The sequence below is a fragment of the Physeter macrocephalus genome, chromosome 18 (assembly GCF_002837175.3).
Source record: "Physeter macrocephalus isolate SW-GA chromosome 18, ASM283717v5, whole genome shotgun sequence".
NCBI classification, from domain to species: Eukaryota; Metazoa; Chordata; class Mammalia; order Artiodactyla; family Physeteridae; genus Physeter; species Physeter macrocephalus.
Window position 1 is genome coordinate 105,965,218 of NC_041231.1, and position 22,947 is coordinate 105,988,164.

At 43.1% G+C, this 22,947-nt stretch overlaps 2 protein-coding genes across 2 annotated transcripts in view; one reads left to right on the forward strand and one right to left on the reverse strand.

Annotated features, from left to right (window-relative positions):
* The first annotated feature begins 182 nt into the window (after nt 1-182).
* On the forward strand, nt 183-19,681 carry ECI2 (enoyl-CoA delta isomerase 2). The gene is made up of 10 exons (XM_007116853.4): nt 183-261; nt 2,906-3,068; nt 5,379-5,477; nt 5,699-5,887; nt 8,232-8,301; nt 11,634-11,736; nt 12,477-12,597; nt 16,671-16,760; nt 18,339-18,482; nt 19,399-19,681. The coding sequence occupies exons 1-10, from the start codon at nt 206-208 to the stop codon at nt 19,552-19,554; spliced, it is 1,191 nt and encodes a 396-aa protein (XP_007116915.2). The 5' UTR covers nt 183-205; the 3' UTR covers nt 19,555-19,681.
* A 220-nt stretch (nt 19,682-19,901) lies between these two features.
* LOC102976163 (uncharacterized protein C6orf201) overlaps nt 19,902-22,947 on the reverse strand; it is an 11,394-nt gene continuing 8,348 nt past the window's right edge. Inside the window, exon 3 of the mRNA XM_007131128.3 lies at nt 19,902-20,034. Within this exon, the coding sequence (XP_007131190.2) occupies nt 19,995-20,034 (40 nt within the window). The 3' untranslated portion in view covers nt 19,902-19,994. The remainder of the gene's footprint in view (nt 20,035-22,947) is intronic.

The window sequence follows — 22,947 nt, forward strand, 5'->3', positions numbered from 1 at the left end:
CCCGCCGCAACCTGTAGCCTTCAGGCCCCGCCCCGGCCCGCCTTCCCCGGGCTCCGGCCCCGCCCCTGGCCCCATTCCAACCTATCGCTTTCAGGCCCCGCCCCTCCCCGGCCCAGCTCAGACCTATGGGGTCCCGGCCCCGTCCGGGAGTCAGTCCCCACCCCCACCCTCCCGCCCGCAGTCCCGCCCACGCCCCGGGGCAGCCATGGCCGGAGTGGTCGGAAGGCTGGCGCGGCGGTGGTGCTCGGGTGCTCTCAGCAGGTAAGTGCCGAGCCCGGGCCCAAGGTCGCCCTCGGACGCCGCCGTGTTTGCGGGGGCCGCGCTGTCTGTCATCGCGTCTCGGTAGCAGCAGGGTTTGCAGGCTTCCAGTAGAGCGTGACGTCAGGTGTCCCTCTCCCGCTCGCTCTCCTCTGGGCCGGAGGGTCAGGACGGCCGAGCCGGGTCTCCCCGCGCGCGTCCCCGATCCCGCTGGGCCACGTGGAAACCAGAAGCGGGCTGTGCACCGGCAAGGGGAAAACCCTGCAACGTGCCGGTTGCCTCCGGGGGTGGAGTTAACGATTTCCCCGATTTTATATTACTAAGCGGTCGTGTTTTGTAATTTTTTTAAAACTCTACTTTAAAATAAATAAGTTTGCACCATATTTTGTGAGAACTTGCACATTTCGCCCTTTATGTACATTTGAAGTTTTCCTTTCATTTTCTGCTTGTAACTTGCCAGGTGCCAAATTCATGTAAGATGCAGAGTTTTTCCCTTTTTGGAAAAAAAAAACCGGATTCAATTATTTAATGTAAAACTCATAGAAGGCTAATTTTACTGAATGAGGCTAATTCAAGGTTTGAACTTACTCTTTGAAAGTTACATTATTGCAGAGGAGGTGATACATTTGTTAGGTTTGGGCTTTATTTGTAACTATTATTTTAATCATCTTTGATGTCATTAACTTTATTATTCAGGGTCATTATTGTGAACATCCATTGTTTGTTTGTGACCTCACTGCTGTGCATTGATGCTTTCCCCTCCCCTCTGCTTACTGTGTGTGCTTAAAAAGTTACTTACCTGGTAGCACTTGCTCTGCACCTGGCTCATTAGACATCTCTGGGTGAGGGTTGAGTATGTCTGCTCGGCAGGCTTCACAGCCTAGCATCCAAGGCAGGTAGATTTCCCCCAGGTAGGTCCTCCACCTCCCTAAGAAAGAAGTGCTCTCTATCTGGAATGCCAGCAACTGCTCATCTCTCCTCTGAACATTTCTTACATCTTCATTTTCCCCTCCTTTCACCTGTGTGTGTGCTGGGACACACGTGTTTGCTGAGCAGAGAGTAAGGAATTGACCTGATAAAAGTTTATACTTTGTTGATCAGTGACTATGTGACTGAGCAAAGGGCTTATGTGCCTGAGGGGCAGAAAACCAAATTCTGACAGCAGGAGTTTGCAGCAAAGTCAGGATTTATTGCAGGGCACCAAGCAGCGGATGGGAGGACAAGCCCCAAGGTCCACTCCAAAGTGATCTTTGTGTTACAGGCTTTTTTTTTTTTTTTTTTTTTTTGAGGGGAAGAACAAAGAAGCTGAAGTTAATTATCCTCTCGTGACATTTATTAATCATTGGATGTCTCTGGTTTATAACTGGCCAGGTGGTCCATGGCTGGGGGGGTCTGTGAGCTCATCTTGCCCTGGAGAAACGACCTGCGTCTGCACGTTAACAATGATGTCTGTAATAGCAGTTTTAGCACAAAAACGATGTTATCGACAGCAGCAATTTTAGTCACCTGACTCTGGTTGATTAGCGTTCGGTTAGCCCAGGATTGAGGTCAGAGGGGACAAGAAAGGGAATAAAGTTTTGGATAGAGAGAGATGACTCCCAAACTCGGTAAGGAAACTCGGTTTTAGGGGGACTCAGTTTCAACTGCAGAGGCTGTTTCTGGACCTTGGGACCCAAATGACTGAATTCTTTGTACTTTACCCCCTTGGTCTTAGTATCTTTATTTTGTTTGGGGGTGGGGCAGGCCTATTAAACTCAGAGACTGAGATTGTCTTTGCCACTGCATTATTTAACACAGGTTCACTGTGGGAATAATAATAATTTCACAAGCCAGTAGCATACAGGATAATGCCTCTTCATAAGCCAGTAAAGAGTTTTGACTTTGCCATCCAAGAGCTGATGGCCAGCTGCCAGCCCCAAAATAAAAGTCCCTTGATGCTGGAGCAGTTTGCTGGTGTGGCCAGGCAGACTGATTCTTCGGTGGCCGCTACATGGCTTTCGCCACTGCTGATAAAAGAGTCCCCTTTGCCATGGCAGGAGCTAGTGCCCCAAGGTCTTGGAGAGCTATTTGGATCAGCAGAGGGGAGCTTTGCCCAGACTGAAACTCTCGGACGGGCCTCACAAACTCTGGGGATATATAGTCCGAATGTCCCCTCTGCATCATCTGCTCTTATCAGTACGTCCCCTGCAGGACCCCTCAGACGCTGAGCTCCGAGCAGTTACCGACCAGAAAGATGAGATGTCAACCGGACACAGCTCGCATCATTCTTATATCAAAACCACTTCACTTCTGAAGACAACTTTTTGGGGTCTCTGCTTTCACTTCAGCTGTGCGCAAGCAACTCTGCAGTCTTCACACCCCGCACAGCACTCCTGCCTCCCTGCATCTCACAGGCCCCTGCTGGCTTCCTGTCTGTGGCAAAACTCCACGGCTCCTGGGCTTCTGGCTGCTTTTTCTCTGTTTAATTTGAAGGCTGCATTACTGCCGTTAGCTTCTGTACTGATTTCGTATCTCGGACGGTTTTGGAAACCACTAACCATTCACAGCCAGGTGGCTGGGGAAGTACAGGGAGAATATTTCTGGAGAAACGTAGCATTTTGGCGTGTAAGGGCTGGGAACGATTAGCAGTCAGCCTGCCTGTTTGCAGTCCTCTGCAGGTCACGCGTTTCCCAACACTTCAGCTGCATTTGTGTGGCCCAGCAATGACAGCCAGCCAGAAGGACTTTGAAAACGCCATGAATCAGGTGAAACTCTTGAAGAAGGATCCAGGAAATGAAGTGAAGCTAAACCTCTATGCACTGTATAAGCAGGTAAATGCCTAAGGTGCGATATAAAGACATTTTGAGCAGACAGGTCCTCAGACAGACATGCTGTGGGTTGTACTAAAATGCAGCCTTAATGCTTTTAGGGTTTGTGTTGTTGCCTTTCCTACCAAGAGCGTATACGTGAGAGTTTATTATATTAGACTTCAAAATATTATTAAGGCAAAAAGTAACTCAGGATCACTCCAGAGTAAAAGAGACTTAAAAGATATAACAACCAAATGTGTAGATCTTATTTGGCCACTAATTAAAATAAATCAGCTGAAAAAGTGGTCTTGAGACGATTGGGGAAATTTGATTAGGAACTGAGTATTAGGTGATACAGAGAAATTATTCTTAATGGCATCATGGTTGTATAAGAAAATGTTGATTTTTTTTTTTTTTTTTAGGAATGTATACTAAGTACCTAGGGGTAAAATAGTATGGTGACTGGCATTCTCTAAAATAATGAAGCAAAAAAGGAAAGAAAATGGTGGATGAAGCAAGTGTGGCAAAAATGAGAGTTACTGAATTTGGGTGACAAATACTGGGAGATCATTACAGTGTTCTACTTCTGTATATGTTTGAAATTTTTTATTACAGAATTTTAAAACTCAAGTTTTTAAGTTACAATGTCTGAAAAATGTCCTGGGAAGTCACCCCTCTGGGTTCCTGTGTGTTTTCTATTTTTCTCTTCCTGTGACGCATATGAGCCTCTCTTACTTTCATACTGGTGTGTATAGTAAAGAATTTAGCTTTGCCCCCAAAGAGGTCTGACCTTTGCCCTTGGCTTCTGGGAGGTAATTTCTAAGCCCTTGAAATGCCAAGAGTGATAGAAGTGTCTTTGTTTGCCTGGAGAGTCTAACAGTGGCATTTAGAGTAGGGGCTGCGATTACACTTTAATCATGCCGAGGTGGTGGAGCCCCAGTGAAAACTCTGAACACTGAGGCTTGAATGAGCTTCCCTCGTGGGCAGTACTCTGTGTGTTGTCATGCATCAGTCTGGGACTGGAAGAGTACGCTGTCCTGACTCCACAGTGGCCGGTTGGCGGCGGGCTGGGGTGTCACACACACACCTTCCCCAGCTTCCACCCTCTTCATTCTCCCTTGCTGGGCTTAATCCGTATCCTTGCCCCCTAATAACCGGTAACCAAGAGTACAACAGCTTTCAGTGCATTCTGTGAGACATTCTAGCAGATTATTGAACCCGAGGGTGGTTTCGGGAGCCCCCCAATCTTGCACTTGGTGTCAGAAGTGGAGGGGGGCAGTCTTACGGCCTGCGTTGCCTCTAATGTCTCAGATGGCTAACTCTTGCAAGGTGAGTCTTATCTCTTTTTCTTTGGAGAGTCTTAGCCTCCTTTGCTGCCTTTGTTTTTCAAAGCCTCTTTCTTCTTTCCTCTTTTAGCTAGTTATATTACAAAATTGAAAAACATGGTTATTAAATGGAGTTTTAAATTGCCATCTCTGAAAATAACTGAGTGCATATTTTTTTCATCTCCAAACACTCAGTGCGCCTACCCTCCAACAAGTAAACTTTAGTTGCTTTTTGCTTTCTGCTCGCGTGTCCTTCAGTTAAGTGTCCTAAGGGCCAGCGGCTCTGATGACCCCACCCCTGCCCCCTTGCAGCTGTGTTGCTCAGTTATCAGATATCTAACATGGAGCTGGGTTGGGGAGGGTGTTTCTTTTGAATGGGCTTTCAGAATACACTGTGTGTTCTAAATGTGTGTGGGCGAGTTACCTTTGAAGATTGTTTGCTTGAAGATCTTGATCACGTATGAAGAATGTGACCATCGCTGTAAAACTAATGAACGATGACGATTTTTTTTTCTTTTTGCGGTACGCGGGCCTCTCACTGCTGTGGCCTCTCCCGCTGCGGAGCACAGGCTCAGCGGCCATGGCTCACGGGCCCAGCCGCTCCGCGGCACGTGGGATCCTCCCAGACCGGGGCACGAACCCGTGTCCCCTGCATCGGCAGGCGGACTCTCAACCACTGCGCCACCAGGGAAGCCCACCATGACGATTTTTTAAAACGTATTCAATACTTTCCCAAAACCCTAATCTTGCATTATTTTCATGCACAGGCAGTTATAACTTATTTTAGGAACTGATAGCCAATCGCATATTTTGTGCCTCCAGTCTTTTTTCTCTTGCTTGTGCATTTTTAGCAACAGCATCAAAGGGAGAAGAAAATTCAAATCAGTTTATGTACCTTGGGAGGGGAAGGTGCATTCACACTAGCGTGCATCTTATGGGTCTTAGCTATTTAAGGCTCCAGTTTGCATGGGCGTTTGACCAATAATTGCCCCTCTCCTTTTCACAGGCCACTGAAGGACCTTGTAATGTGCCCAAACCAGGTGTGCTTGACTTTATCAATAAGGCCAAGTGGGATGCTTGGAATGCTCTTGGCAGTCTGCCCAAGGTACATTTACTTATCATTCTGCTTTTATTCCATTTGCTGTGCTCCTAAAGGAAGGGGTTGCTTCTCATTATTAAGCCATTACAGATGAGCCTCCTAGATCTTGAGATCGCTCCACCGAACCAGAATCTCTATTCTTCATTGCCAGGTGTACTTATTAGCACAGGAAGTTTCTCAAAATGCTTGTTCATTGACCATGGGCTGAAATTGTCATCTCTCTTCAGGACAACGCCAGACAGAACTACGTGGACTTGGTGTCCAGTTTGAGTGCTTCATCTGAGTCCCCCAGCCAGGTGACACCTGCAGCAGACAGGAAGCAACCAGGAGGTGACGCCCTGGTGGTGACCTCCCAAGATGGCATCACAACCATCACACTGAACCGGCCCGACAAAAAAAATGCACTCACCACTCAGGTAACACGACCTGCCCTAAGAGTCCGTCCTGCTTTTCTTTTCTTCCTCTGTCTGTTTCACTCAGAAACTATAGTGTGTCAGCATCCTTCCTGTTTCTGTGAGAGCTCTTGTTTGATTTGTACAGAAGATTAATAATTGTGGCTACTTCATACAGCAGAGTGGGACATTCATTATTTAGAATTTGTGAGCTTCAGGTAGGTTCTACATGCCCAGAAGGCACTGCAACTTTTCTGGTGATGGAAACACAGATAAATGATGTGAATATAAATGAAACACATGTCACTGTAAGAGAAGATGCAGAGGGCTTCTCTAAGGTTGGCATAGACGCTCCCTGGATGTATCTTCATGTCACTTAGACTCGAGAGTGGGTACTAATCTACTTGCATGGAGCTTTATTTTGTACAAGTAGAGGAAAAAAGGAGAGAAGAACTTAAATAGATCAGAACCCAGCTCTGCTTGAAATGAGCTGCTTCACAAGGGCACTGTTAGTCTTTGAATCGGTCATTGAACTAGAACGATAATAAAAATAACCACTTCCGCAACCTACGCGTCCATCGATGGATGATGGACAAAGAAAACATGGTACGTATACACAGTGGAGTACTGTTCAGCCATAACAAATAGTGAAATCTTGCCATTTGTGACAACGTGGATGGCCCTTGAGGGCATTATGCTAAGCGAAATAGCTTAGAGAAAGGCAAATACCATATGATCTCACTTATAAATACAGAGAACAGCAGATTGGTGGTTGTTAGAGGTGTGGGGTGAAGGGGGTCAAAATGTACAAACTTCCAGTTATAAAATGAATATGTCACAGGGATATACTGTACAGCACAGTGACTATAATACTGTTTTCCATGTCTGAGAGTTGCTAAGACAAAAAATCTTAAGATTTCTTATCACAAAGAAAAAACATTGTAACAATGTGTGATGATGGACGTTGGCTTATTGCAGTCATTTTACAATGTATACAAATATTAAATCATTATGTTATATACCTGAAACAAACCTATGTCAGTTATATCTCATTTTAAAAAAAATAAACCGAAGTTTAAGGAAAAAATAGCCACTTCAGCCCTTTCCCCTTGACGAAAAAAGTAGAGAATTAATTGGATACTTGGTGCTGAACTGGGAGTAAAATTCAAAAGGGCTGTAACCCCTTTTCATCGGATGTATCACCTCTTTTGTAGTAGAAAAAGCACACTACCTTAAAATAGTCTTAAATAAGGATTGCTTATCTAAGGAATAAGGAATAATTAACTGCATATCCACTGTGCAGTTAACAAAGCATTCGAGTCTCAAAACTTTTCCTCTTCTCCTGACTCATTTTTATGTATTCATGGTAGTAATAGTAATAACTGCTCTTTACAGAGTGGCGCGTGTGTGTCAATACTTTCCACACAGAGGTTTAATTCCCACAAGGAGCCTACTATCATTGCCACCTAACAATAAAATAATTAGGTTAAGTACTTATTTGCTCCAACTCACATGACTCATAACCAGGGAGGTCTAAGTTGAAGCCATGATCTATCCACCTCTTAAGCCGGGCTCTCCCCAGATACCCTGTCGTGCTGCATCATGATCCCTGTAGTCATAATGGAACTACTTCCTCATTCCCCCCCTCGGCAAAAATGATTTCACCTCCATTCATACATTATGTAAAGTCCATGCGTTTATTTTTTCAGTAAAGGATGTGTATCTGTAAATGGCGGCCCTCTTCACCGTTCTCTCCCTCATCTAAGGTAGAAACTGCACCTGTTTTAAATGCCTTGAAAGCTGTGACAGCTACACATCCAAGATTTTCAGAGACGTTGCTGATTTGAAATATTGGGCCCACTGTTCTTGACGGAGTCCAGCCTTTCACCCTCCATAACACTCCCAGACTGCCTGCCACACTCATGCTCTCTCTTGACATCCCAGATGAAAAACTGCTTCCTGGAAATCTTTGTCTGCTCCCCGCCCCATCCTACCCACCCTAGAAAAGTACCGGCAGCTCCTCTGAGCTTTCTGCTGCTTTGTACTTTCCACCCATTTTAGAGCTATCCCCGTCTGTTAATTCCAGAAGCTCAAGGACTGTGTCTTACTTGTTCATCTTGGGGGGAAAACATGGATATATTCCCCAGCATCTTCTACATAGCACTTGGTACAGAATACACACCACGTAATCATAAAAGGAATGAAAGGCCTTTCAGTCTTTCGGGCTGCCTTTTTGGTTCTATAAATACATAAGTGTTTGGCACTTTGCAGAGGGTGGGCTTGCAGACTGATGTTTAGTGAAGCCCCTGGGTGATGGTTATCATTTTCAGAGTTTTTTCCTTTTCCTCATCTTCCCCCTTTCACACAGATGTATCACGACATCATGCTTGCCCTTGAGGCTGCAAGCAAGGATGATTCAGCCATAACTGTTTTAACAGGTGAGACATTTTCTTAGATTTCTTGGTTAAATTTCTATTTGGGGGGATTTTCATCTAGGTAGGAAATTGAGTAAATAAGCTCTAATATCTTTCCTAGTGCTAAGATACTCTAATTCTTAAATACATAAAAATATGATAGACACAGGATTGATATCTTTATCATGTAAAAAGCAGATACAAATTGGTAAGAAAAGTACTAAGACCTATTAGATAAATAGGTGAGTAAAATGAGCAGGTAATTTATATGAGAAAGTCCAGGCACTAAAGAAACAAGGAAAATGCAACCGGATTAATAAGCACAAACAGAAATCAAAATGATGAGATGATACCACTTTATACTTATCTGAATTAGCAAAATTTCATGTTATACCCAATTTTGACAAGGTTATGGTAGAATAAATGCCTCTAATCCCTTGCTGACAGCAGCGTAAATGGCTATAAAAAGTGTAAGTAGCTAAGGAAAGGGCATTTGACAATATGTAAAATGTTCATATACTTTGATACAGGAATCCCATTTACGGGAATGTATTCTAGGGAAATTATCCAAGAAAAAGGAAAGGTCTTATGAAAGAAAAATAATCTTTGCAGCATTACTTATAATTGTGAAAATGTTAAAACATTGTAAATATGCTGCATGACAGAGTAATAAAAAAGCACATTATAGAACATCCAGTAGACTATATACTGTACAAGTATTAAAAATTACAACTCTAAAGACCAGCGGTATAGCAAATGTTTAAGATATAATAAAAAGCATAAGCAATTATATCAGCACTGTGATAGTAAGTGGAAAATATGAGGGATGCTCCTGGGCCTGGGCTGATGAGAACTCGGAGGATGGACGTCGTTGAACTTGGAAGGGGCACTGCGTGTAGTGGTGCAAGCTGAGGGTCAGGACTCAGATCAACTGGAGTTTCAATCCTGGCTTCATTCCTTACTACCTGTGGGCGACCTCTGCTTCCTGAATGGAGAAGACAGTGTCTTCCTAACCCCACAGGATGGTCGAGGTGCTGGCATGAGACAGTGCAGGGCAGGGCTCACAGCACGTACTTGGGAGACGGGAGCTGTTACCGTGTGTTGACGCAGTGGAAGCAGGACTGATTTTATTTTATTTTATTTATTTTCTTTTTTGGCCACGCCATGCAGTTTGCGGGATCTTAGTTCCCCAACCAGGGATTGAACCTGCACCCTCGGCAGTGAAAGTGCGGAGTCCTAACCACTGGACCACCAGGGAATTCCCAGAGTGATTTTATTTTCTTTTAATTTTCATTAAAATTTGTAAAATATATAATGTTAAATAGAGATATCAGAGAGCTTTCAGTAAAAAAGAGAGATGGGGAGAAAGAGGGATACCTAACAGCTGGCGAGAGGGGGTGAAGGAAAGGGAAGAGTTGAACATGGCCCTTGTATTTCACAAATACACCTAGGAGGATGGAGACAACAAAAACAGTCTAGAGGTGGCGTTGGCTTGATACAGGAGGAGAATGTTTTCTGGTTTTTTAATTTAAAAAAAATTTTTTTAACATCTTTATTGGAGTATAATTGCTTTACAATGGTGTGTTAGTTTCTGCTTTATAACGAAGTCAATCAGCTATACATATACATAAAAATTGTTTTAACTAAAAATATAATACAGACACATGGTTTTTTAAAAAATCCAAAGACTACGAAATGGCATATAACAAAACTAAATCTCACTCTCCTTGGAACCCCAGTCCTGCTTCCTAGAAAAACTCAGCTTTTCTTGAGCCTTCCAGAAACTGCCTATGTGTGTACGTGTGTGTACCCCGCCTCTTGTAAACAGAAAAGGAAGCATATAGTACGTACATACTATACCCACCTTCTCCTAACAGCATATCCCGAAAAATTGTTCTCTGTCCGCACATATACATCTAAGTTTTTCTCTGCAGGATTACAAAGTATGAAAGTTTGGGGATTCCATAATTTATTTCATCATTCCTCTATTGATGAACGGGTAGACTGTACTTAGTCTTTTGCTATTAAAATCATGCTGCAAGGGTATCCTTGGACATATGTCTTGCAGCGAATGTGCAAAAATATCCAAAGGCTATATTCTTAGAAGTGAAGTTGCTGGGTTTCATAATGTAATAACGGCTAACGTTTATATCATACTTCCTGTTTGCTGAGCACTGGTCTCAGCATTTTAATTCATCTGATAGCTTTTTGTTTCTTAACTTTTCTAAGCTTTCTTGCAATAACCCTGTGAGGTTAGGCCCTATTATTACTCGTATTTTACAGGTGAGAAAACTGAAAGATTAGGTTTCAATAAATAGTGCTTTTCCTATAGTGATTTTCTATATATCCTTCACTTTCGTTTTCTAGTTCCTTTTTGATCTGAGCGTTGTAATAATAGGTCCTTTAATTTCCAGAAAGGATTTTTTTTTTTGGTTTTCCATTTCTGTTATCAATTCCTAGTTTATTGTATTATAATCAGAAATGTTTGGTTTTACTAATTTTACTTTTTTTAGAATCTATTAAAATTTCGTGTACATTAGCTATATATTGAAATCTCTCTTGAAGATTAAGAATCAAAAAAATGGCCAATATTTTATATCATCCAGGAACACTTAAAAAGTAAGTTCAGGGACTTCCCTGGTGGTCCAGTGGCTATGATTCCGTGTCCCCAGTGCAGGGGGCACCGGTTCGATCCCTGGTCGGGGAACTAAGATCCCACATGCCACACGGTGCAGCCAAAAAAATAATAGTAATGAAAAAATGTTTTAAGTAAAAAAGAAATTTTAAAAAATTAAAAGTCCATTCTTGATTTTTAAGGTATAGAGTTACAATTATATCAATTAGACTTGCCTCTCTAATTCATGTTATATAGATTTCCTAAATTCTGTTTTCTGGTTTATCTGTCTGGACTGAAAAAAGAAAATTAAAGGCATCTGCTTCTCTCAGCCCATCCTACGCCGGGTCGCCCCCCTCCCCAGAGCCTTTGCACATGCTGTCACCGCTGGAGAATATTCCCCCCACCCTCTTTCCATCTACCCCTGCCCGTGTCCTTCAGATCTCAGTCCAGTCATTCCCACCTTAGCAAAGTCCCTCCCTGAACCCGCAGGTGAGAGCAGAGCCCCATTGCCTGCTCTCCTGTCCTCGTGTCCCTTTGCATCATCATAGTTGCATTGCCTACAGTTATTCATGTGTCTTTAAATCAAGGTCCAGCTGACTCCCTAGTCTGACAATTAGGGCAGGACCCCAGCTGGTCCACCAGTGTATTTCCAGAGTTTGGTACAGAGCCTGGCACATACAAGATGCCCAGTGACTACTGTAGAGTGAATGAGTGGTGGATCCGTGGATTTCGTTTACAGGCAATGGGGACTATTATTGTAGCGGGAATGATCTGACCAACTTCACGGATGTTCCCCCTGGTGCAGTGGAGGAGAAAGCCAGAAGCGGGGCCGTTTTACTGAGGTGAGAGCACGTCTGTCTCATCCCGGGGGGCTTATCCTTATCAGTGTGGTCTTCAGCTGCGCACATGTAAAATAAATACTTCTTAGGTTCCGTCTAGTCGGCTGTGACTTTAGGCAAGTATATTTCTCCAAACTTCTATCAGTAGGGGGCATTTGCTCCATCACTGTAACTTCTGTTACCCGTTCTCCTGGCCTCCCTACACCACATTTGATTGGAAAGCCTACAAGTCAACTGCCGCTACAAATTAACTCCCATATCGAGGCAGAGGAATTTAGCAACTTCTCCTCTGGCCAGAGGAAGGCGTGACTGCCACGATCGCTGCTCATAGGAGACTCGAAATGGTCTCGGAAAACACAGGGCGTGAAGGCGTCTCCTTCCGCCTCATTAGTCCCCGCTGCGTCTGGTGCCCACTGAGCTGTGATACCGCAGCACGTGCTGGCGGCCACCCTAGCCTATGTGTCTACAGCTGGCTTACGTCCCTGACTGCATGCCCAGAACACAAGATTTGAACCAAGGCTGACCTGTGGGACTCTGTGAGTTTCCTTCAAGTGCCGTTCAGATGGGAGGAACCTGGTGCGAGAGGCCGGGGAGGTTGCAGGGCAGAGAGGCACTGCTGGGCGATGGGAAACTCACCAGCCTGGCCAGAAAAGCATGTTCCAGACTCACCCTGTCTCGCCTGCATACTTCAGTGATGCTACTTTGGCATATTTAAACATGCTTTTATATTTCCACGTCTGTAGGGATTTTGTCGACTGTTTTATAGATTTTCCGAAGCCTCTGGTTGCAGTGGTAAACGGACCAGCTGTAGGAATCTCCGTCACCATTCTCGGGCTATTTGATATCGTGTATGCGACCGACAGGGTAAGTCAGCTCCCAGAAATGTATGAAGTTATACAAGTAAAAAGGAGATCCTCTGAATTCTTTTTTGTTGCTAGTAGTAAACAGATTACACATGGTTTGTGGTAGAATGGACCAAATTTAAATTTTTCCCAAAGAATTAGTCTAATATGACGCGTTTTATTTTTCCTTTACTATTAACTTGAATTTTCCGAAACACGAATATTGTTGTGAACATTGCCCCAGCTCTTTTGGCTCTGTGCTCTAATCCTATTACACAACACTTGTTTATTTTTACTCTAAAATAGTCAGGAACCTTCAAAGCTTGTTAGCAGGGGACAAAAAACAGCTGCTTTGGAGGTTATGCAAGTGAGTTATTTGATAATTTTTTCCAGGTAAATGAATCCTGGAATTTATAAATCTAGCATAAGGACGAACTTTCAGGCGTTACTCTACTTTCACTCCCTCCTTTGCAGATAAGAAAACCAAAGCTCAGAGAAGTCATGTTCACCATTGAATTATATAGATTTTCATTTTTCTTCCTACTACAGTCATAATATATGTCATAGTAGAAAGTAAAATTTGGGGAAATATGGAAAAGTACAAAGAAAAGAGTTAATTTAAAAGTCACTCTTATCTCACCACTCAGATAAGCAGTGCTAACACTTGGGTTATTTAACTTATCTAATTTAACCAGTCCCTGACACTGGAACCCTAGAATATTTCCAGTTTTTGTCCTTATAAACAAAAATGTGATGAACGTTTATCTTAGAACTTTCACTGTAGAACTAATAACCACCTCTTAGGGTTATCAGATTCTTAGAGTGACTTTTGCTTTTGTGGCAGTAAAATTTGCTAATGTACATACAGCCTTGCAGGGAACATTTGGTTTTTAACCACTGAAGAGATTCCTGGTTTTGTTTAGAGGTATTTTCTGCACTAATAGGACCGTATATTAGGGTCCTTAACTCTTTGGCTCATCTTTCACTGGATTCCTTTCAATGAGATTGGGCATATTGTCAGATCTAATTTTTACTAATAATTTTCCCATAAAAATAGCAAATGGAAGTCTAGACGCCAGGCTACCTAACCTTTGTGGGTGGAAGTTTCTGCTCAAAGGCAGAAATTAACAGTCTTCGGTCACATTCTGTGTGTTAAATGACCAATTAATTGACCTGCTTTGAGCCGGGTGGGATCAGGAGTTCCTGACCTGAACTTGGGGGTCTCATTCTTCAGTACCTGGAGGCCAGATATCATCGTATTTGAATCTTGTCCTGATTCTCCCACTGGATTCCAAATGATTGTCACGTACATCATCTTTTTAAAGATTTCTAGGACTCCCATCTTACGATACAATTTGAATTAAAATTGAAATCAGAGGGAAAAGCGTATATGTTATATATGCTAAAAGATTGGGCCCAAAGTAAAATATTTGACAAATAGCGACCACTGCTAAGAGTTCACCCAACGAATTAAACCAAGGTTCAATTTAAAATCAGGGAAAGACACAGAAGAAAGAAGCTGTAGAGAGGAATTCATTTTACAGGGTTTCTCATTCCTGGCTTCATGAATAGATACCACAGTAAATGTGGGTTAACATTTAACCAAACCATTCTTTATTATGGGCAACAAGTAGTGCCTCTGCCTATTAGCTTCTCTGTCAGCAAACAGTACATTTCCTGTTGGAGTTAATAAAAAGGCAGAAACCCTAACGGTAATAGGTCTTTGAGTGCTCGGTATCTAGGAGGCACTCTGCTGATGCACATTATGCGTGTTCAGTACATGCCCACGTTACCCGCCCTGCGAGGCAGGTGCTCTCACCCCATTTTACAGATGAGAAAACCGTGGCACAGAGAAGTTAAGAAGCTCCAGGGTCACCAGGCAGCCTGACGCCAGCATCTAACCCTTAACTACATCTACTGCTCCATTTCTGAAAATTAGCTCAGTGTTTGCTTATAATAATGTTTATAAGTAAACTAAATGCTGCTTACTATCAGCTTTCCACGCGCCTGTTTGTGGCTCTTACCAAGGTTGGCTTCTTCTTTCAGTTTTCTGGTTATGTTCCTTAGGCTGTGACTTCTCAGCACATTTTCTCCAATCCGCTTTCTTTTGGGGGGAAAAGAGAAGATAGGTGACATTAATAACTGTTTACTTTATACTTTTATTGTTTTGATTTGTATGCTTTGCACATTGTAGGTTTATATCGTCTAGCAATATTCATTTTAAAAACCCTGCCATACCTGATTATGGGAAATGAAGTCTAAATATGCTGTTTACAGAATTGTTGATTATAAGTTAATTTCCTTTCATAAGAACTTTTCATTCATCAAGAAACACACAAAACTATTTCTGACATCTAGAAAAGAACTACAAATGACTCTGTAGTCTAAATAACCAATATTAAAGTAGTTTCTGGTATTTAAAACCAATCAAAAAACCTCTGGGGCAAAATCAAGACAAATGGCAGATTGAGGAAGTAATTTTTCAACTCACACAATAGAGGCTAACCTTTCTAATATATTTTTTTAAATGTGTCTATAAAGTGATGGATCAACAAATTAATATAAAAATAAACGACAGAGAGGAATAAATAGCCCACAGAAAAGAAAGTATAAATGGCTCTTAAAAACACATGAGAAAGACACCATTAAGAAAAGGACTTGTAGGGACTTCCCTGGTGGTGCAGTGGTTAAGAATCTGCCTGCCAATGCAGGGGACACAGGTTCGAGTTAAAAAAAGACAACCAATCCAACTTAAAAATAGTGGGCAAAGTATTGCAAGCTGCTTCACCAGAGAAGGTATGCAAATGGCTGATAAACACACGAAAAGATGCTCAACATCATTAGTCGTTAGGGAACAGCAAGTTAAAACCACACTGAGACACCACGACACACCTACTAGAGTGGGTAAAATTGAAAAGACTAAGGATAACGACAGGTTTAGGGAGAATGCGGAGTGGTTGGAGCTCCCTGCTGCACCTCGGAAAATAGTCTGGCAACGTCTCATAAAGTTACACCACACATGAACCACACAGCCCAGCAATTGCATGCCTGGGCATTTACCCAAGAGAGTTGAAAATATACCTTCATCATAACCTTATTCATAATATCCAGAATACTGGAAATACCACAATGACTCCAACTGGTGAATGGATAAACGAATTATGACACATGCATACAATGGAATACTGCTCAGAAATCAGAAGGAACAAACCCTGATACATGCAGTAACAACGTGGTAACTCAGGAGCCTTCTGCTAAGGACAGAAGCCCACAAAAGGAGAAGAGGCTACGGAATGTGCGATTCCATTTATATACATTCTAGAAAAGGCAAAACTGTAGGAACAAAACAGATCAGTGGTTGCTTGAGGGTGAGAGACAGACTGACTGCAGAAAGGGCGTGAGGAAACTTTGGCGTGGGGGGGTGATAGAAATATTCTATATCTTGATCATGGTAGTGGCTACATAACTGTACACATTTGTTTAAAACTCATAAACCGGCATACGTTAAGAGTGAATTTTGTGTGTATACAGGCAGACCTCAGGGATATTGTGGGTTTGGTTCCAGACCACTGCAATAAAGCAAATATCACAATAAAGTGAGTCACGGGACTTTTTTGGTTTCCCAGTACATATAAATGTTATGTTTATATTATACTGTAGTCTATTAAGCATGCAATAGCATTATGTCTCAGAAAACAATCAGACATTTTAAAACAGCTTTAATTAAAAATAACGCTGTTGGGAAAATGGCACCAGCAGACTTGCTCGACTTAGGGTTGCCCCAAACCTTCCATTTGTAAAAAAAAATAAAAATAACGCTGTTGGGAAAATGGCACCAGCAGACTTGCTCGACTTAGGGTTGCCCCTAACCTTCCATTTGTAAAAAAAAAAAAAATAGAAATGCAGTATCTGCGAAGCGCAATAAAGCAAAGCACAATAAAAGGAGGTCTGCCTGTATAATAATACAATAACTATAATTTTTTTTAAGTTTTTCAATTAAGTATTGTAAGGAGGATAGAAACAAATAGTGATTTTTTTGAAATCACGTGTGAAAAGATGATTTTCTTTTCTCTTTTTTTTTCTCTCTTCAAAAAGGCAACATTTCACACTCCATTCAGTCACCTAGGCCAGAGTCCAGAAGGCTGCTCCTCTTACACTTTTCCGAAGATAATGGGCTCAAGCAAGGTAATTTTTGGAAACCTTAAAATGAAATGTAATGTCACCTCCATTCCAAAAGTGACCGCACACTCTCTGTTCTTTCCCTCGATAATAGAGACAACAGACGGAAGCGAATTATTTGCTCCCCAACTCCAAGAGTTTTAAACATAGAGGAACCAGGCTGTGGGAAGCGTCTGGTCTGCAGGGAAGTTTAGACGCTCTACCCCCAAACTGGGGGTGACTCTCAGCTGGGTGCCTAGTGTTCCCAGCGTGGCTCCCGGCCTCCACGGCCTTTTCTCCAGACTGTCCCACAGGGCAGTAAGGCTCCAAGGGGCCCAGTGGCCGCTCAGGTCTGTCCCTGCAGTTATTGGAAACCTAGGTGCCCACCCTTGGTGGGTAGGACCCCAAGGGGATCATGACAAGACCGCGAGCCGGGGGTAGGGAGAGGCTTAGCAAACATCCTTCGGGATCTGACGGGGGGGAGTGGGAATTGAGCCTCTGTTCGTTGCTATTAGGTTTTCATTGAAAAAAACGTATATTTTAAAAATCTCTCTCTTTTCTTTTGTTTCTGGACATGCCATGCGGCTTGCAGGATCTCAGTTCCCCGACTGGGGATTGAACCCCGGCCACGGCAGTGTGAGAGCCTGAAATCCTAGCCAGTAGGCCACCAAGGAATTCCCTTTTTAAATCTCTTTCTTCAGTCACGTGCCCTGAATTCTTATACAGCTTTGAACTTTGAAAATTTGGGCAGACCCAACCCTAAGGCTTAGAACATTTGACTCTGAAACAGTCTTTCCTTTTCTGGAAGAGAAATTGCAAACATAGGAAAGGATATCCACTTGGTGCCCTCAGTATTGTTAGAAACTGAACATCAGTCTCCCTCACTTTCCTTCAGTTAAGTGGAGCTCATTGGAGTACCTGGGCAGGTAAAGAAAACTGTCAGAGCCAGACCACTGTGTGAATTTCCAGGGAAGGGAATTTTAAAAATATTTATTTATTCATTTATTTATTTAATTTATTTATTTTGGCTGCGCCACGTCTCAGTTGCAGCACGTGGGATCTTTAGTTGCAGCATGCAGACTCCTAATTGAGGCGTGCGGGATCTAGTTCCCCAACCAGGTATCAAACCCAGACCCCCTGCATTGGGAGCGTGCAGTCTTACCCACTGGACCACCAGGGAAGTCCCCAGGGAAGGGAATTTTGACAGTTGGTGTTCCTAAACGTTGGTTGGCATTTCCTATGACCGTGATTTTTCTTTTTGTTTTATAATTGTTTATAGTGTATAAAACAGGAACTCATTGCCGCCATGTGTCATAGAATCATCATCTGCCTCACAGCCTTTCTTCCCCAGGCTCCCAGCTCTTGCCCCCCATCATAGACACACACAGAAGCAGCAGCCTCTACAAACTGTCTAGAAAGCCTAATGGTCTCAGCACAAAGTTGGAAAACCATTGCCTGTGGCGCCATCAGTTTCTCCCTTAATGAGAAATACTGGCGACCTTAAAGACCAGGAGATGTCCCTATGTCTACTGAAAGCAGTACATTCTGAAGTTAGCTGAGCCTTGTTTCATTGCGCTAACGTCTCAATCCTGCTTTTCATTTCAGGCAACAGAGATGCTCGTTTTTGGGAAGAAGTTAACAGCCCGGGAAGCGTGTACCCAAGGACTTGTTACTGAAGTTTTTCCCGACAGTACTTTTCAGAAAGAAGTTTGGGTCAGGCTGAAAGCATATTCAAAGCTCCCCCCAAATGTTAGTATTCATTTTTTTGTTTGTTTTGTTTTGCTTGTAAGAACCATGGAAATCATCTATTTGCCGTAAGAGAATAAGCAATTTAAAAAACAAGACAGGGCTTCCCTGGTGGCGCAGTGGTTGAGAATCCGCCTGCCGATGCAGGGGACACAGGTTTGTGCCCCGGTGCGGGAAGATCCCACATGCCGCGGAGCAGCTGGGCCCGTGAGCCATGGCTGCTGAGCCTGCGCGTCTGGAGCCTGTGCTCCGCAACGGGAGAGGCCACAACAGTGAGAGGCCCGTGTACCACACACACACACAAAAGTTGACTTGAATAAAGGTAATTTAAAAAAAAAACAAAAAACAAACAAACAAAAAAAAAACAGTTGGCTCTGAGCACATCTAAATCTGAGATTAAAAGTAAGCATAAAAATGTCAGAAATACTGATTTTTACAAAACTTATCAAATAGGCATTCCATTTCTGTGCTGTGTAGACAGAGGGGCAGTTCTTTCTGGGCACCACTTTGAGGAGGTTTGAATAGGCAACCTTTGCCAGCACTTTCATCCTTGAATCCAGGTGAGCAGCCAGACAGGTTAACTTTGAGAAGATTCTGACCACGCAGCACTTCCGTTTTTATATGTGATAGCTGGTGACTGATTTTCTCATGTTCTCACTGCTCAAAATGTGGTCCTGGAACCAGAAGCTTTGGTTTCTATCTACAGCTTCTTAGAAATGTGTGATCACAAGCCCTGCCCCACACCTGCTGGGAGGATGTGTGCACACACGAACATATGAGGAACAGTGTCTTATCTACACGTATTTCTTAAGGTGTCACAGGATCAAATGAACGACAGAGAAACAAGCATCAGAATTCTAGAATAATCTCACTCCTCTTAGAATGCCTCTTAACCTTACTGTTGGTTTTGTTTTTTCAGGCCATGAGAATTTCAAAACAGGTCATCAGAAATAGGGAGAAAGAAAAGTTACACGCGATTAATGCTGAAGAAAGCAGTATCCTGCAGGAGAGGTGGCTGTCAGATGAGTGCATGAATGCCATCGTGAACTTCCTGTCCAGAAAAGCAAAGCTGTGATGACCATCACATCAAAGCTAAAGGTTTCCAAGGAAGGGATGTGCTACTATTTCTGCTTTCCAATTCCTGAACTAAGTAAACCTCGGTGTGCCTTTTTTCAGTGCTAAAATATCAGTTATGATAATTATACTTCACTAGAGCCCTGATGAAAAACAAATGATGTGAAACCAGCTTTGAGAATTTACGTAGGTTTTTGGTAGTGGGGAGTCTTACGTCTTTCGCTATGAATTGCTGTTGCCAGGCACACTGCCAGGCACACTGAAACATCGTGCCCGGCGTCCTGCTCTGAAAGGCATTCACAGCGTTGCAGGCTGAGACCATGTGTTCGAAAACCACTACTGCACTTTGCCGTCCACACAGGCTCACTGACTTGATCGGCCCAAACACCAACAGTCTCTGGATGACCGAGTCAAGATCTTCAGTGGGTCGCATGTTCTTTTTCAGCCATCTGGCAGGGGAGCAAGCAGAGGAGCAGTATTACTAGAGGATAAATTAGAATCTTAGTTTCATCCCCCCCCCCAATAATTGGATAAAAAGGGATGAAGGGATTGGATTGTTTCATTGGAAAGTGATGTTCTATATCAGTGATTATTTCCTCATTTATCGTATAGTCTTCATTCTCATTTAATGTGGTACTTTATAAAAAGCACACCTGAAAGCTGCCTTAAGTATCCTTGTGACTTTCTGTTTCGATGGCTGCCATATGAATCACTTGACAAGAGTTTAATTCCAGTGGCTATAGGATGGCATGGAATATTTTGCTCTTCTAAATGTCCTCCTTCCTTTTTAACCTCCTTCAAGCATCAGCATCCAGATAGCCAACCCACCGAACCTCTAACTTCTTAATTCTTAATTTTTTTATTCCAGTAATCCTAATCCAAAGTGTTCAGTCTTATAGGAAATATATTAATAGTAATAACCCATTCATGTTTACTGAGCACTTGCTATTTGTTTCTAGTGCTTAATGCCCATAAGCACATTTTGTCCTCAAAAAACAATGCCAGGGCTTCCCTGGTGGCGCAGTGGTTGAGAGTCCGCCTGCCGATGCAGGGGACACGGGTTCGCGCCCCGGTCCGGGAGGATCCCACATGCCGCGGAGCGGCTGGGCCCGTGAGCCACGGCCGCTGAGCCTGCGCGTCCGGAGCCTGTGCTCCGCAATGGGAGAGGCCACAGAAGTGAGAGGCCCACGTACCGCAAAAAAAAAAAAAAAAAAAAAAAAATTAAAAATGAGGTAAACTGTTGCTGCTACCCATTTACAAGTAAGGAGTCCAAGGCATGGAGATGTAAGTAGCTTTTCCAGAGTCAGAGTCCCAGTAAGGGTCAGAGAATCCCAGCCCCACTGTGTCCCCATGAGCCAACTGCCGCCCATCCCTGCCACTGACTTCAACTAACATCTCTGGACAAAAGGTGAAAAACAACGGTTTGAGGATGCTGAAATTAAACAAAAGCAGATGGATTGTGGTAAGGCATCAAAATGTGGAGAAGCATCTTCCCATGAATTTCTGAGATTGTGGGACATTAGGAAACAATTGCTGGGGTCTCTGTCCTGAGCACGGGACATATGCCCCAAAGGCAGGCCCGAGTGTGCAGCAGTGCAGTGGTTGCCATGGTGTGACTGGCAAAACAAAATTTGAGGCCAAGAAGAACATCTCTCTAACCAGGAAAAGGATTCCCTGGGGCTGGAGAGGAGAATCCCAGAGCAGAGAAGGAGTGAGATGCTCCCCTAATTCTAGGGATGAACCTACACAGCTTAGGTTCACAAGTGGGACAGGCTCAAACCAACATGGTAAAGGCTTTGGGAAGTAAACTGGGATTTTAAATGCCACTAACACAAGATCAAGACAGCTTGTAATCTCAACCTAAGCAGGTTGATTACTTGCTAAAACAAAACCATCAACATTCTCCAGATAATTCAACAAAACCCAGGGTCCATGCAACATAATATGCACAGTGTCCATGATACAATCCAAAATTATTGACATACAAAAGACCATGAAAATGTGAACACTAAGGTGAAAAAAGACAACACATGTCAATCCCGAGGTGACCTAGATGTTGGAATTGTCCCACAAAGACTTAAAAGCAGTTCTCATAACTGTGCTCCATAAGGTAAAGAAAAACACACTTGAAATGATTAAAACTACATGAATTCTCATCAGAAGAACAAACTACACAAAAAAGAACCAAATAAAATATTTAGAACTGAAAATGTGAAATTTAAAAATAATTCACTAGGGAATTCCATGGTATTCCAGTGGTTAGGACTCAGCACTTTCATTGCGGTGGCCCGGGTTCAATCCCTGGTTGGGGGAATAAAATCCCACAAGCTGCATGATGTGGCAAAAAAAAAAAAAAAATTCTCTGGAGGGACTCTAGCAGAATGTACATGACAAGGGAGTCAACGAACCTGGAAGATAAATCAATAGAAACTAAGCAATGTGAAGTACAGAGAGAAAAAAAATACTGGGAAAAATAAATAAGCAGAGTGACATCAGCAAGATGTTGGAAGTTTCAGGTCCTCATTGCCCAACAGAAACATCAAATAATCAACTACAGAAACCAGTCAGACATCTACAGCAAACAAGTGAATGTCCAATCAAGAAAAAAATTACATTAAAAATGATAGGAGATTTTGTGACCTTTTTACTCACTCTTGCCCCACCTACTCCACTGCATGATGTGATTGGAAGGAATTAGTCTAATTCCCACCTCCTCTTGGGATGGGAGGAGCAGACTGGAACTTGTTTGCAACATTCTGGCCTGTCTGGGTTCCCTGAGGGATTGGTTGCTGTCTTGCCTGACTCAAAGTTCAGATGGAAACATTGGCATAGTTTGGGTCCTTGGCTAGAAGCCACAGAAGGCAGTGAAACACGTGAAAAGTACAAGCTGATTGCACACCCATGGATGCAGAGAAAGAGATTACAAGCAGAGGAAGACAATAGAGCATTTAAGACCCTGAGAAGCAGCTGGAATGAGACTCCTTGGGAAGACATTTAAAAGCAGTGGGGGGGTGGGATTAAAAAAAACAAAACCAAAAATTAAACTTACACACAGGCCCAGACAGGGATCATGCCCAGTTAAACCTGAAAAGGCCTGGGCTGATCTCAGGACTCATGGGCCCACCATTTCAAGGTCTTGCACAGCGGTGTGCAAGCACTGGGAGAGGTGGCTGTTCTTTCAAATGCACAGTTTTCAAGAAAAGGTCATAAGGCATGCAAAGAAACAGGGAAATGTGACCCATTCAAAGGAACAAAATCTCCACAAATAGTCCATGAAGAACCACAGGCATGAGACTTACTAGACAAAGACTTTAAAACAACTGTCAAGGGGCTTCCCTGGTGGCGCGGTGGTTGCGCGTCCGCCTGCCGATGCAGGGGAACCGGGTTCGCGCCC

Bases quoted from the DNA above. Each gene is read 5' to 3' on its own strand.
- ECI2 (XM_007116853.4), top strand. From the start codon at position 206: ATGGCCGGAGTGGTCGGAAGGCTGGCGCGGCGGTGGTGCTCGGGTGCT. The intron at 262-2,905 runs GTAAGTGCCGAG...GCCTGTTTGCAG, and splicing joins TGCTCGGGTGCTCTCAGCAG to TCCTCTGCAGGTCACGCGTT. The intron at 11,737-12,476 runs GTGAGAGCACGT...CCACGTCTGTAG, and splicing joins AGCGGGGCCGTTTTACTGAG to GGATTTTGTCGACTGTTTTA.